The sequence below is a fragment of the Dipodomys ordii genome, unplaced genomic scaffold (genome assembly GCF_000151885.1).
Source record: "Dipodomys ordii isolate 6190 unplaced genomic scaffold, Dord_2.0 Scaffold67, whole genome shotgun sequence".
NCBI lineage: Eukaryota > Metazoa > Chordata > Mammalia > Rodentia > Heteromyidae > Dipodomys > Dipodomys ordii.
Genome location: NW_012267283.1, coordinates 10378780 through 10391875, shown reverse-complemented (window position 1 = coordinate 10391875; position 13096 = coordinate 10378780). Strand labels below are relative to the sequence as shown.

The following is a 13096-nucleotide window of genomic DNA, read 5'->3' as shown; positions in this document are numbered from 1 at the left end:
TACTACTTTTTTGTTTTTGGTCAGTTCTGGGGCTTGAACTCAGGGTCTGGCACTGTTTCTGAACTTCTGTTGCCTAAGGCTAGCACTCTACCATGTGAGCCATAGCACTATTTCTGTTTATGTGGTACTGAGGAATCGAACCCAGGGCTTCATGTATGCTAGGCAGGCACTCTACTACTAAGCCACATTTGCAGGGCTATAGCTCTGTTGTGGTTGGTGTGTGTGTGTGTGTGTGTGTGTGTGCGCTGGTGCTAGGGCTTTTGAACTCAGGGCCTGAACACTGTCCCTGTATTTAGGCTTTTTTTTTGTACTTAATTGGAGATAAGAGATAAGAATCTCATGAACTTTCCTGCCCAGGCCAGCTTTGAACCATGATCCTAATATCTCACCCTCCTGAGTATCTAGGATTACACCTGCCTGACTAATTTATTTAATTTTTAAATAGGGGTTTGACTTTTCTTGTTTCTTTTTCTGTGGAGCTGGGATTGAACCAGTGCTTCACAGATGCTAGGCATATATACCTGTTTCCTATTCCTGTTTCCTGTTATCTCAAAGCATCTCAGTGATATAGTACTTGCTGAGCATGTGTGAGGCTCTGGTTTTGAGTTTCAGATCCACATAACAAAAATGAGTAAACAGATGGGCGATGGTAGCTTACACCTATAATCCTAGCTACTCAGGAGGCTGAGATCTGAAGATAGCAGTTTGAAGCCAACAGGAGCAAGAAAGTCTGTGAGACTCATATCCAGTTAACCACAAAAAAAACAGAAGTGGAGCCATGGCTCAAAGAGGTAGAATGCTAGCCTTGAGCAAAAAAGAGTTCAGGAACACCACCCAGGACCTGAGTTCAAGCTCCATGACTGACAACACAACAAAACAAAGTGAACAAATGAAAGTACATGGGTTTCTCCTACCCTTGAGCCCTTATCCATTTTGGAGTGCTATTCCCTTCTCCAATTGGCCAGCTCCTCTTCTTCCTACAGAACTCATTTCCTCCAGGAACCCTAGCCTCTCCCTCCCTGCCCTTTGCAGTCTTCTGAGTGCCCATGAAGGCATGGGCCATGATAGGATTTATCTGGTATGGTGTCTGTCTATGAGCCTCCCAGGGAAGGGCCTGTGGGTACATCTGTGCCTCTGGGTCCATCTCAGTGCAGGGCAGGGCAAAACTGGTAGAGAGAGAGAGATGGATGAATGGACCAGAGGGTTAGAGGTGGGAAAATGGCTTAGCCAGATACCTATGATGGTTTCCTGTTGCTTATACTGAATTACAGATCTATGCTCTTCTAGGTCTCCAACAATGGCTGGGGGACTGTTTGCTGTGAATAAGAACTATTTTGAATATCTGGGGTCTTACGATACAGGAATGGAAGTTTGGGGAGGAGAGAACCTTGAATTCTCCTTTAGGGTAAGTATTCCAGTCATTTCTTTGGATTCCTTATTAATCTGTTCTCTCTGTCTCTGTCTCTTTCTGAATGACAGGATCCACTGTAAGATCCACTATAAGATCCACTGGTAGACTTTTTCTACATGGTCAGTTCGCCCAGAGAGCCTGCCTATGATAGTGATGTGTGACACATCTCTTATAAAAGCTTGCTAATTTTCTTTTATCTGTTTACAAAACATGCTTTTGAAGCCATGGGGTGTAAAGGGTCCTGCATGTTGTATACTTTTCCTCTCCAGGTCAACAGAAGGAAGCAAGACTGGGGAAAGGATTCTGACTTGGTCAAGGTCACACAGTTAGCAGCACAGGCCCCTATGTAGTTCCCTCCTCTTCTTGTCTGCTGGAGTCTTTACTAGAGTGTCTTGAAGTGACCTCTTCCTTAGCACAGTGCTTTCCAAACTTGGACACATATGAGAACTGTTAGAAAATGTGTTAAAGAGTCCAGAGTCCCAGGAATTTTACATTTTTATGTCACTTAGATCTTGGGCTTGATGTGGTGGTGTACAATCATAATCCCAGATAATCCAGAGGCAGAGGTAATAGGAGGATGGTTCAAGGCTAGCCCCTTTGAAGCCATGATTTGAAAAATAATCTAGAAGCAAGAGGGCCAGGGATTTGACTCAGGTTGTGGACCACTTGCCTACCAAGTGCAGGCCCTGAGCTCCATCCCTACAACCACTGCCACAAAAATAAAACTCTTTGGTCTTTAATAATATTTTATTTTTTGATGAGATCTTCATAGAGAACTCAAAACTGTGAATTATAAACAGCAAATACAGCTGGGGTACCACTGGAGGCTGAGATCTGAGAAGTGCAGTTTGAAATCAGCCCTCGGGCAGACAAATCTATGGGACTCTTATCTCCAGTTGTCCAATAAAAAAAAACAAAGAATCCAGATGTAGTTTAGTGGTAGAGCATCAGCCATGAGCAAAAAGTCCAAGCAAGAGCATCATGGACCTAAGTTTAAGTCCCCTAAACAAAACAACAACAACAAAATCCTCCAAATGTGACATTGATTTGTGTTGTCCTTGCAAAAATGAGGTGTTCGTGTCCCTTCGGCGACTATGTCATTGACTTTTGGTTGTCCCTCTAATGGTCTTTCTACCTCTTTCTCAGGTGTCAGGCTGCTCTACCTGCTTCTAGAAGCTCTTCCTTTGTCCCTTCCAACTCTCCCCTTCCTTGCTGCTTTCCTATCTTCTGTGGCTAGGCGATCAGGTAATCAAGCCTCCTTTTATGTGCGGAGTAACTGGGTTGCCAGCAAGATGTCTGTGGACCTCCACAAATCAAGTGCATGAGTGTTAGAGCACTGGTAATGGACTTCGGGGTCTTGGCTCTGATGGCTTTTGTTTGTCTTTGGTGCTGCTTTCTTGTACTTTGCTTGTCTCCTGTGTCATGAGAGCATGCTGGGAAAGTCGCCTTTGTTCCCACGGAGACTGAATGTGACTTCTGTGGACAGACTTCTCTTCCACTCTGTGCACAGATCTGGCAGTGTGGTGGGACCCTGGAAATACACCCCTGCTCCCACGTTGGCCACGTTTTCCCCAAACAAGCCCCCTACTCCCGCAGCAAGGCTCTGGCCAACAGCGTCCGTGCAGCTGAAGTGTGGATGGATGAATATAAGGAGATCTACTACCATCGAAACCCCCATGCTCGCATGGTGAGTTCCAGCCATCACATACCCTGTGGCCTCATCAACGTTGCAGCCGATTCTGGTCTCCCCAACATAGTTGATTCACTTTCTGAAATAGGGGGACACACTAGGTCTTAGGATATGAGCATGAGAAAACTTCATTCCTGCATTTGCAATAATCACATACAGTCAATTCATACTACTTCCAGTAGCCAACATGGAGTTCGTGCCATTACTCCAAGGGGAAGGGCAGGGTTAGGTTTCTGCTGGACTTACTCATGATGGTTTTGTCAACCAATAAATACAGTTTTATGCATGTTTAAAGATGTTTAAAGCTGGGCACTGGTGGCTCACGCCTGTAATCCTAGCTACTTAGGAGGCTCAGGAAAGTCTGTGAGACTCGTATCTCCAATTAACCAGCAAAAAGCCAGAAGTGGAGCCATGGCTCAAATGGTAGAGTGCTAGCCTTGAGCATAAAAGCTCAGGGACAGTGCCCAGGTTCTTAGTTTAAGCCCCAGAATCATCAAACACACACACACACACACACACACACACACACCCCAGAATCATCAAACACACACACACACACAATGTTTAAAGAGTTGTGTATTATTTAATATACATCACTGACTCCTTCCCATTGAACCATGATCAAGAGCACAGTAACTCATGCCTACTGTGCCCACCTAACACCTGTGTTTTCTCTATAAAGCATATCACAATCTTCTTGTCCTTAGGAATAAATACAAGACAACACTTCAGCATTATGGCTGGGGAGTGGTTTTAAAAGTAAAGTCCCAGCTGTATTCCTAGCTACTCAGGAGACTGAGATCTGAGGATCAAGTTTCAAAGCCAATCCAGGCAGGAAAATCTGTGAGATGCTTACTCCAAAAAGGGTGAAATGCATGGCCCCCAGTAGACGATGAAAATGACCTGTATTTACAGTGTGCTGAAACAAGAGGCAGACTGTTGTCTTTTATCCTGCTTAGGATCGTGAACATGGAACAAATTTTGTTTTTTGTTTTTTTTCCTGTGAATGTCAATGGGTATTTATTTGGGGGTTATAAATAAGTTTTAGCAGGTAGATGAATTTGTATAGATAGCACCAGTAAAGATGGGGGCTCGACTATTACATCATAGCCAGTCTGGCTTCTGTCAGGTTGCGTGCCAGGTAGGGTTATACATATTGTGACATTCCTCTTTGTAACCAGCATGACTGCATCCACAAGCTGTGGGTGGGAGCTAAGGACCAGTTCTGTAGGTGAAAGTTATGGCTCAGTGTCCTTGTCTTTTCATTGAAAGTCTTTGGTCTCCCCTCAGAGTCATCTTCCTATTTCTGATGAACTGTCCAAGAGCTCCAGTGGCTTCTTCTCCCCATTCCATTCCCAGACAGAGACCTAGAGCATGGCTGGGCCACACTGACACCTTTCCTTGACATGTATGATGCTATAGAAGATGGGGCACGGGGCATCCTGACAGTGTGCCAGTCCACCTCTTCTCTGCTGCATGGCAGAGGTGTCTCTGTGGGTGCTAAGATTTCAGCTCTGTCGCTTTGCTCCCCACAGACCCCACCATACAGACCCTGGACCCCCGTGGCCCAGCACACTGTAGATGCTCAGGAAAATCAGGGTGCTGTTTGGTAGTGAGTGAGCATCAGTGAAGTCCGGCTTTGCTAGGAAGCCCTGGAACCTGCAGGGACTCACTGTGCTGTGGATTCTCAGGAGCCCTTTGGGGATGTGTCGGAGAGGAGGCAGCTCCGAGCCAAGCTCCAGTGTAAAGACTTCAAGTGGTTCCTGGACACCGTGTACCCAGAGCTGCGCGTGCCTGAGGACAGGCCTGGCTTCTTCGGGATGGTGAGCTGTGCAGCCGTGGTGGCTTGACATTCTCACATCTGAGTGATGGGTGCTGGGAAAGAAAAACTCCTTCTTGGGGACTGTGGCCTCCCCCATTCCCATGTCCTTTCACTTTGTCATCCCCTGTGCTTCTGCTCTCCATGAGTATCTGGGCTTAGGATCCAAAATGTCAGATCTGGAAGTTGTCTGGACAATTCCAGTGTAAATGTGAGCCTCTCATGTTCTAGATGAGGAGGAGGCTGAGGCTTCCTCCATGATCCCACATATTAGTTTTTGCTGCCACCTTATGAGCAGTTAGGAATCCCCAGCTTTGGAGTGCACAAAGGCAGGGGTGGGGGTAGGAGAGTCACATCCAAAAAAACAAATGTTTCTCTAATGAGCTCAGCTAAGCACGCCTAGTGTATTTGGGTGTTGCTGTAAATCACACAGTCTTAGAGGGGCCTCCTCTCTGCTGTTTTGCTCAGAAGCGCTGCAGTTCCATTCTGGAAGTCTCCAGTAAATACAACAGAATGTTCAAACATAAGAGATGCAGAGAGAGTGGTTTGAGTTCCATCTCTGTACTTCTAGAATAGTCAAGATTGGGGTTTTCTTGCCTTACTTCTTCCCCATTCCTCCATGCTGTTTCCTCTTTATAATTTTACCCCTATGCACTTCATTACACATCTTTGTAAATTTTACATATTATGTACAAATGTGCAGACTGTTATCATATGCAATCAAATAAACACCAATTTCTTTCTATCTGGTTCCAATTAATATGCCCATGAATTTTCAAATTTTCTCTTTAAGTGGTAGTCAGATTCCAGTGGAGATCCAAGCAAAAACCATGTGTGGTGTTGGACTGTGGCACCTTATTTCCTATTTTTTTTCCTTTTTTAAAATGATACTGAGGTTTGAACTCAGGGCCCTCATGCTTGTTAGACAAGTGGTGTACAGCTGAGCTATACCACCAGCTTGTTTGTTTACTGATTATTTTGAGATAGGAACGTGCCTTTTTGCTCAGACTTGTGTCTGGACCACACTTTCCTGTTTTATGCTTTTTGCTACAGTTGGAATGACAGACACACACTATTTCATCTAGATATTGATTGTGATGGGTCCTGGGCCCTGTCCCTGAGCTTTCACTCAAGATTGGCACTCTACTACTTGAGCCACAGCTCCACTTCTGGCTTTGTGCTGGTTATTTGGAGATAAGAATGTCATGGATTTTCCTACTCAGGTTGTCTTCCATCCTCAGATCTCAGCCTCCTGAGTAGCTAGGATTACAGGCATCAGCCATCAGCACCTGGCCTGAGATGGGGTCTTACAAACTATTTGCCTGGGCTAGCCTGGAATCTCAGCCTCCTGAGTAGCTAGAATTACAGATGTGAACCACTGACACCTGGTTGGTTTCTAATAATACAATCACAACTACTGCTTTATTCTAAAATGTATTTAAAATAGTTTCAAGACAACAGTCTAATCCAGGTATGGTATCATAGACTGTAATCCTAGCTACTCAAGGGGCTGAGATCTGAGGATCACTGTTCAAAGCCAGCCCAGGCAGGAAACTCCGTGAGACTCTGATCTCCAATAAATCACCAGAAAACCAGAAGAGGCGCTGTTGCTTAAGCCTTAGAGCACTTGCCTGGAGTTGAAGAGCACAGGGATAGCACCCAAGCCCAGAGTTCAAGCCCCGGGACTGGCAAAAAGAAAAAAAAAGGGGTGAGGAGGCTAGGGGTAGAGTGCTTGTCCTGCATACTCAAAGCTCTGGGTTCAAACTCCAGTATAGTATTACAATACACTGTACACTGAATGAGAATTAAGATTTCTTTGCTCTGATTGTTAAATATATTTTACTAGCAAGCATTCTTTGCTCTGAAGTCATTTTTTTTCAAATTCTTTATTGTGATTAAGTGATTACATAATTTCCCAAATTTCACAGTATTGTGGGATAATGATGCGTAGTTAAAGTCACAAACACATTCTAACTTTCATGGGGCAAATTGTCTATTATGGCCTATAACATTTATGAATTCTTTGAACTTTGCAATACAGTTATTTCTTCTGAAGTCATTTTAAAAATCTTTTTTCTTTGTATCGATAAGTCACCAGCTTGGTTTAATTAGTCTTTATTCTTGGTTCAAGGCCATAACCTCAACGTACTTGGACCAGTGCAGCACTAAGGCTGCTGCTGACAACTAGAGATACAAGCTTCTCCCCTCCCTGCTCTCCCTCCCTCCCTCTCTCTTTTCCTCTCTCCCTCTCTCTCCCTCCCCCTCTCTCTCCCTCCCTCCCCCCTCCCTCTCTCTCTGTTCCCCTCTCCCCCACTCTGTTTTTCCCTTTCTTTGCAGGTACTGGGGCTTGAAAGAACCTTGGCTCTTTCCCTTAGCTTTTTCACTCAAGGGTGGAACTCTACCCCTGAGCCACAGATCTACTTCCAGCTTTTTTGGTAGTTTATTGGAGATAAGAATATCCCAGACTGTCTTGCCCCAGCTGGGGGACAAGAATCTCAATCCTCAGATGTCAGCCTCCTAAGTAGCTAGTATTACAGACTTAAGCCATCTGCACCTAGTGAGATGTGAGGTTTTTTTTTTTTTTTTGTCTTGAAAATGGTCAGGTCTCAGATGCCCAGGTTCAGCATCTGCTGGTGGAGTAAAGATTCCTGCATTGTGCAGAATAGGAGAACATGGGGAGACTAGGCAATGTGCTGGGCAAGAAGGAGGGTCCCCTGCCCCAGCCCCATTCTGCTCTCTGCTGTTCCCTCCCTCCCTTCTCACGGAGCCTTGGGGTGGGAATCTATTAATCCAGTAGAAATCTAGATGGGAATTTCACCTTTGTGTTTTGTTTAGCTCCAGAACAAAGGACTAAAACGACACTGCTTAGACTACAACCCTCCTGATGAAAACCAGATTGAAGGGTACCAGGTTATTCTGTACCCTTGTCATGGGACAGGCCAGAACCAGGTAGGTGTGTGGACCTTGGAAGGGAGAGAGGAGGGCAAAGCTCTGGGTTTGTGCTTTTTTTTTTTTTTAATTAATACTTGACTTTTTTCTGAGCTTGATGGCTAGCTCAGTGGCAGAACACTTGCCTTCCAGATGGGAGACTCCAGATTCAGTCCCCAGCACTGAAAAATATTTTTAATTAGTTTTTTTTTGCTTTAGAAGTAATATGCACTCATCATAGAACATGGGGGAAATATAAAATAAAGAAGCCAGAGAGACCACTATTAAAATGAAGATGTATTTCTACCCAGGTTTTAGGTTAAACTTTTGATATCTGTATGCTTTATAATGCCATTAACTTGATCATACTTATATTGGTCCATGACTTTTGAGAATATCACTCCTGATAGTTTCTTATTTTTTCTTAAGTGCTGGGGATCCACCCAGAGCCTGCACATAACACGTACATACTATTGCTATTTTGTGTGTCTATATTTCTGTTGAATTAACTGGTTGTTTGCCTCCCTATTTTTGCCATTGAAAATAACTCTGACACTAACATCTTTGGTCAGAAAGAAGGAAGAAAAGCAACAGCAGCTCTGCATTTTTCCATGATTCCCTTGGAATCGGTTCTGAAATGAAATTCCAGGCTTTGATACCTAGCACCACACTGCAGAACAGTGTTGATGGAAGTTGCCTGAGGTGGGCTCCAGGTGGAACTTTCTAGATGGAGTGGTACAAGTCAAGCTGGGCAGAGTAGGGTAGGGCAGGCTCAGCTAGGGTTGTTTGGGAACCAGGACAGCAGCCTGGGCCAGGAAAGCAGGTAGACCTACCAGGGTGAGGCTCTTGGAAGAGTCAGGGAAGGGAAAAGGTGGTTGTGGAAGTGTAAAAGCTTTTCTGCTGAGGAGTGTCAAGACACCTGCAGACAGGGCTGGAGAGTTTTCTTCTACTCAGTGCCCAGCCCAAGTTCACCATAGCCATCTCATGGTCTTCAATAAGCTTCCATAATTTAGACCTCTGCAAACACCTTAAGTCAGTCAGGCTTGTTGGCCCTTTTTACAGCAGTGTTCCTTCAAGCTGGTCTTCTTAGCCTTACCTACCCTGATAGTACTCTATAGGGACCTGTGTTGGAGGAGGGCGGACAGGTGCCTTGTCAAAACATACAAAAAATTGCCAGGTGCCAGTGGCTCATGCCTGTATCCTAGCTTACTGAGGAGGTTGAGAGCTGAGGATCAAGATCAGACTCCAGTCCTGGCAGGAAAGTTTGTGAAGCTCTTATCTCCAATTTACTATCAAGAAGCCAGAAGTTGAGCGACATAGCTTAACTCATAAAAGTGCCAGGTTTGTACAAAAGAGCTAAGAGATAGCTCCTAGGCCCAAAGTTCAAGTCCCCAGTACCAGCCCTTCCCTCAACAAATCCCCAAATTCCAGCTTCCTAGGCTTCATCATCTCAGATAGAAGAAACCCTGACACCCTCTGTGGAAGTGGTTAGGGGCAGAAACCAGAATTTGCCCAAGTGCTGTAGGTAAGTTCTAGGTATACCACATCAGGGAATAACTGACATGTATTTTCCACCCTGATTTTAGTTTTTCGAGTATACTTCCCAGAAAGAGATACGCTATAACACTCGCCAGCCAGAGGGGTGCATCGCTGTGGAAGTAGGAACCGATGTCCTCATCATGCAGCTCTGTAAAGAGACTGTCCCCGAGAACCAGAAGTTTATCCTTGAGGTCAGTAAGTGCCAACCTAACAGCCATTAGCCTGGGCTGTTGAGGAGTGTGAAGTGTGTTCCAGTGGATTGCAGGCATGGGGTGCATAGTGTCAAGGTATTCTACACCAGGTGACATTAATGCTTTTGACCATGAGCTGCAGAACCCTTACACATGGGTGCAGATGAAATGGGGTTGGAATGAAGTGACACAAACAGCCAAGGGGTCAGGATACAAGTTCAAAAGCAGGTTATGAAGTCACTGCGCTTCTCTGAGCTTCATTCCACCTAGATCTAAAATAGACATGATTATAGCAGCTTTTCTCACTCTAGTGAGAATGTGATATGAAGTGATCTTTGAAACTTGATCAGAAGCATATTTGTCTTTGGAAGTTGCCAGCCTCCTCAGAGACTTGCTGTTACTTATATATGGTGTTATAGCCAGGAATATATCTCTGGGGCAGAGCTGGCTTTCCAAGTACCTGGATTTGGAGTAGACCTGGAAGGCCACTGTTGTTACTAGGTTTCTAGCAAGCCTGTGACAGAACTTTAAAAAGTACTTGAAGAAATAAATCCAAAGAACATAATTTGACAAAACATTAAAATCTTCTGTTAAATGGGTGAGTCCTAAGTACATCGGAGTTGGAATATGTTTCTTGTAAGAAAATTTTCTAATTAGCAATGGAATTTGCTGCCTGCCCAGAAGAGCCCACCACCGTAGGGCTATTTGGTATAAGAAAATTAGAAGGAAAAAGACTACATATACCTTACAAATTTGTGGTTCTCTTTCTTCAGCTCTTTCTCCCTGTGGTGTGCTCTCGAGGAGAAGTAATATAAGCTAGAAGCAATAAAGTTGGTTTGATCAAACCAGATTAATACTTTTTCCATGAATTTCAGTGACCTTTTAAGGAGAAGTGTATTTGTTTAGAAGGATGGGCAAATGGTTACTTTATCTATTTTTAAGTTCTCTGATGGCCTTTTAGGAGTGCTGGGAAGGCTTTTTTTCAGATTCCTGATATTAAATTGTTTTGTATCTACTTTGGTTTTGGAGGCTTCTCTTCCCTTGGAACAGGCAAGCCTATTCCTTCTGCTTTTTTTGCTGCAGATTCTTGATTAAGTTAGTCATGGAGAGACAAGGGAAATACCAGGGCTGGGGAGAAGCTTATCAAGCTAGCTTCGCCAGAGTGAGGAGCTACAACAGCAGAGGAAGCCGTTACAGAAGGCCATCATCCTCTGTGTGGGAACTGGCCATCATAGAGCCAGCCCTCTGCTCCTTACCCATCCCAGTATCCAGGTCAGGCCAGTGGCCAGACTTGCCCTCTCTCACCCAACCAGCTTGTGGCTGAATTGGGACTTTGGCCAAGTTTCGTGGCTTTCTTTAAATACATAAGAGATTGGTTGACCTCAGAGAAGTTAAAGAAAGGTTCTTTGCTCTGATTTCTTCAGTAATACTGTAGGAATGAGCTAGAAGTTCTGACAGGTGCCCAGAGGAGCCAGCAGGTGGCACCCTTAGCCCCACACTAGTGGGCTGTACATGCCTGGTTCTCCTGGTGCATGTGCGTGTGTGTGTGCGTGCGCGCAAACACACACACACACACACACACACACACACACGCACGCACGCACAGTGACTGTCTTGAGTTGACATTTTGCATGGAAAATACTTAGCTAGCAACAGATTTTTTTAAATGATAAAAACCACAACGTAAGCTCTTCAGAACCTATTTGAAAAGAGATTTTTTCCTGAGGAGCCATGTGTAATTGTCTTGAACATCCATTGTCTGTTATCATTTGTAGGATGGTTCCTTAGTTCATGAACAGTCCAAGAAATGTGTCCAGGCTGTGAATAAGGATTCCAGCAACAGTTTTGTGCCACTCTTACGAGAATGCACCAACTCTGATCATCAGAAGTGGTTCTTCAAGGAAAACATGTCATAGAGCAGCCCTGTGCCAAGGAAGATGCCCATCGAAGGCCCGGACCCTGTGACCAGCCAATACTTAGCCATGCTGGGGCCAGAGCCTACCACACACAGACTGCTGTCCTTTTCCAAGGAAATCATTTTTCCATTTGTGAGGATGTTGTTGGATTTAGTAAAATGTGAATAAGCTTTGTACTGATTTTGAAAACTTTTTAAAATGTTTGGCTCAAACCCCATTTTCCAGGAGTAACCATTAGATGTTAACTCTTGGTACTGGGAAAATTAAAGCCTTATATTATTTTTCTATCAGAAGACAGATTCTACTGATGTGCCTTTTATTATCACTAGCAAAAAAAAGCGCTAAGTATTTTACATTGGTGGATTCCCAGGTATAAAGATATTTGTGATTACACAACTTGATCAACCCTTGGTTTGGGATAGGCTGGCATTTTCTCAATGTGGAGAGATGGACACTAGCAACATTGTGATCATTTTTGTAGGCCATCGAGATAGATCATGTTTATTATTAAAGGATTTTTTTCTTGTGCATTGCTATTACAGTTAGAATGCTATAATGTTCTTGTTGGCTGAAGGAAACTATCCGAAGTTGAAATATCAAGGAAACAATATGATTTACCCAGATAACATGAACTGGAGAGTAGACTAGTAGCAATGCCTAGTGGAGGGTTGTTGGTTGCTTTTAGTAATTATTTAAAGAATGTTTTGCGAGGCACTAGTACTGAGAAGGCTGAGATCTGAGGATTGAGATTGAAGCTAGCCTAGGCAAGAAAGTCCATGAGACTCTTACCTCCACTTAGCCAGCGAAAAGCCAAAAGTGGAGCTATGCCTCAAGTGGTAGAGTGTCATTGTTTAGTGGAAAAGCTAAGGGACAGTGCCCAGGCCCTGAATGTAAACCCAGTTCTGGCACACCTGCATGCACACACTCACACACACACATACACACAATGTGTATATACTTTTTTTTTGTCGGTCATGGGGCTTGAACTCTGGGCTTGGGCAATGTCCCTGCGCTCTTCAGCTTCAGGTGAGCACTCTACCGCTTGAGCCACAGTGCCACTTCCAGTTTATTGGAGATAAGAGTCTCACGGACTTTCTTGCCCGGGCTGACTTTGAACCGCTATCCTCAGATCTCAGCATCCTTAGTAGCTAGGATTACAGGTGTGAGCCCTGCTGTTTATATCATTTTAAAATTACTGTCATGCGGTAGAGTCAGGGAAAAGTTTGATGTTCTCTATGAAGTCCTTTTTCAGATCAATGAATAATCATTGATCATATTTTGTCATTCACACGATGTTAGATTTTGTTGATGCAGCAGCTGAGGTGGCAGCTCTTAGTCATGGGTGTCTGATTGTCCCAGGCCAGCTCTGAGATCCAGCTTGATGTAGTCACTGTGACAGTATAGACTGCAGAGCTGCATTTCTGTACCAGTTAGAGGGGAAAGGAAGAAGGCTAATGTGATTGATTAAAAGTCATCTCTTGTCTCTGGCTTTTTCACACATTCTCCTCTGAGTCAGTTACTCACAAACAACTCATTTCTTACCTACTCTATGCTTCAGTTCTCAGTCAGTAAACCAGATGTGGGGGTGCACATCTGTCACCC

At 44.3% G+C, this 13096-nt stretch overlaps 1 protein-coding gene across 1 annotated transcript in view; it reads left to right on the top strand.

The window, feature by feature from the left end:
* Galnt12 (polypeptide N-acetylgalactosaminyltransferase 12) overlaps positions 1–11674 on the top strand; it is a 33595-nt gene extending 21921 nt beyond the window's left edge. The window contains exons 5-10 of the mRNA XM_013023351.1: positions 1288–1405; positions 2922–3098; positions 4793–4924; positions 7756–7869; positions 9435–9578; positions 11354–11674. Of these exons, the coding sequence (XP_012878805.1) occupies positions 1288–1405; positions 2922–3098; positions 4793–4924; positions 7756–7869; positions 9435–9578; positions 11354–11494 (826 nt within the window). The 3' untranslated portion in view covers positions 11495–11674. The remainder of the gene's footprint in view (positions 1–1287; positions 1406–2921; positions 3099–4792; positions 4925–7755; positions 7870–9434; positions 9579–11353) is intronic.
* Positions 11675–13096: the final 1422 nt, after the last annotated feature.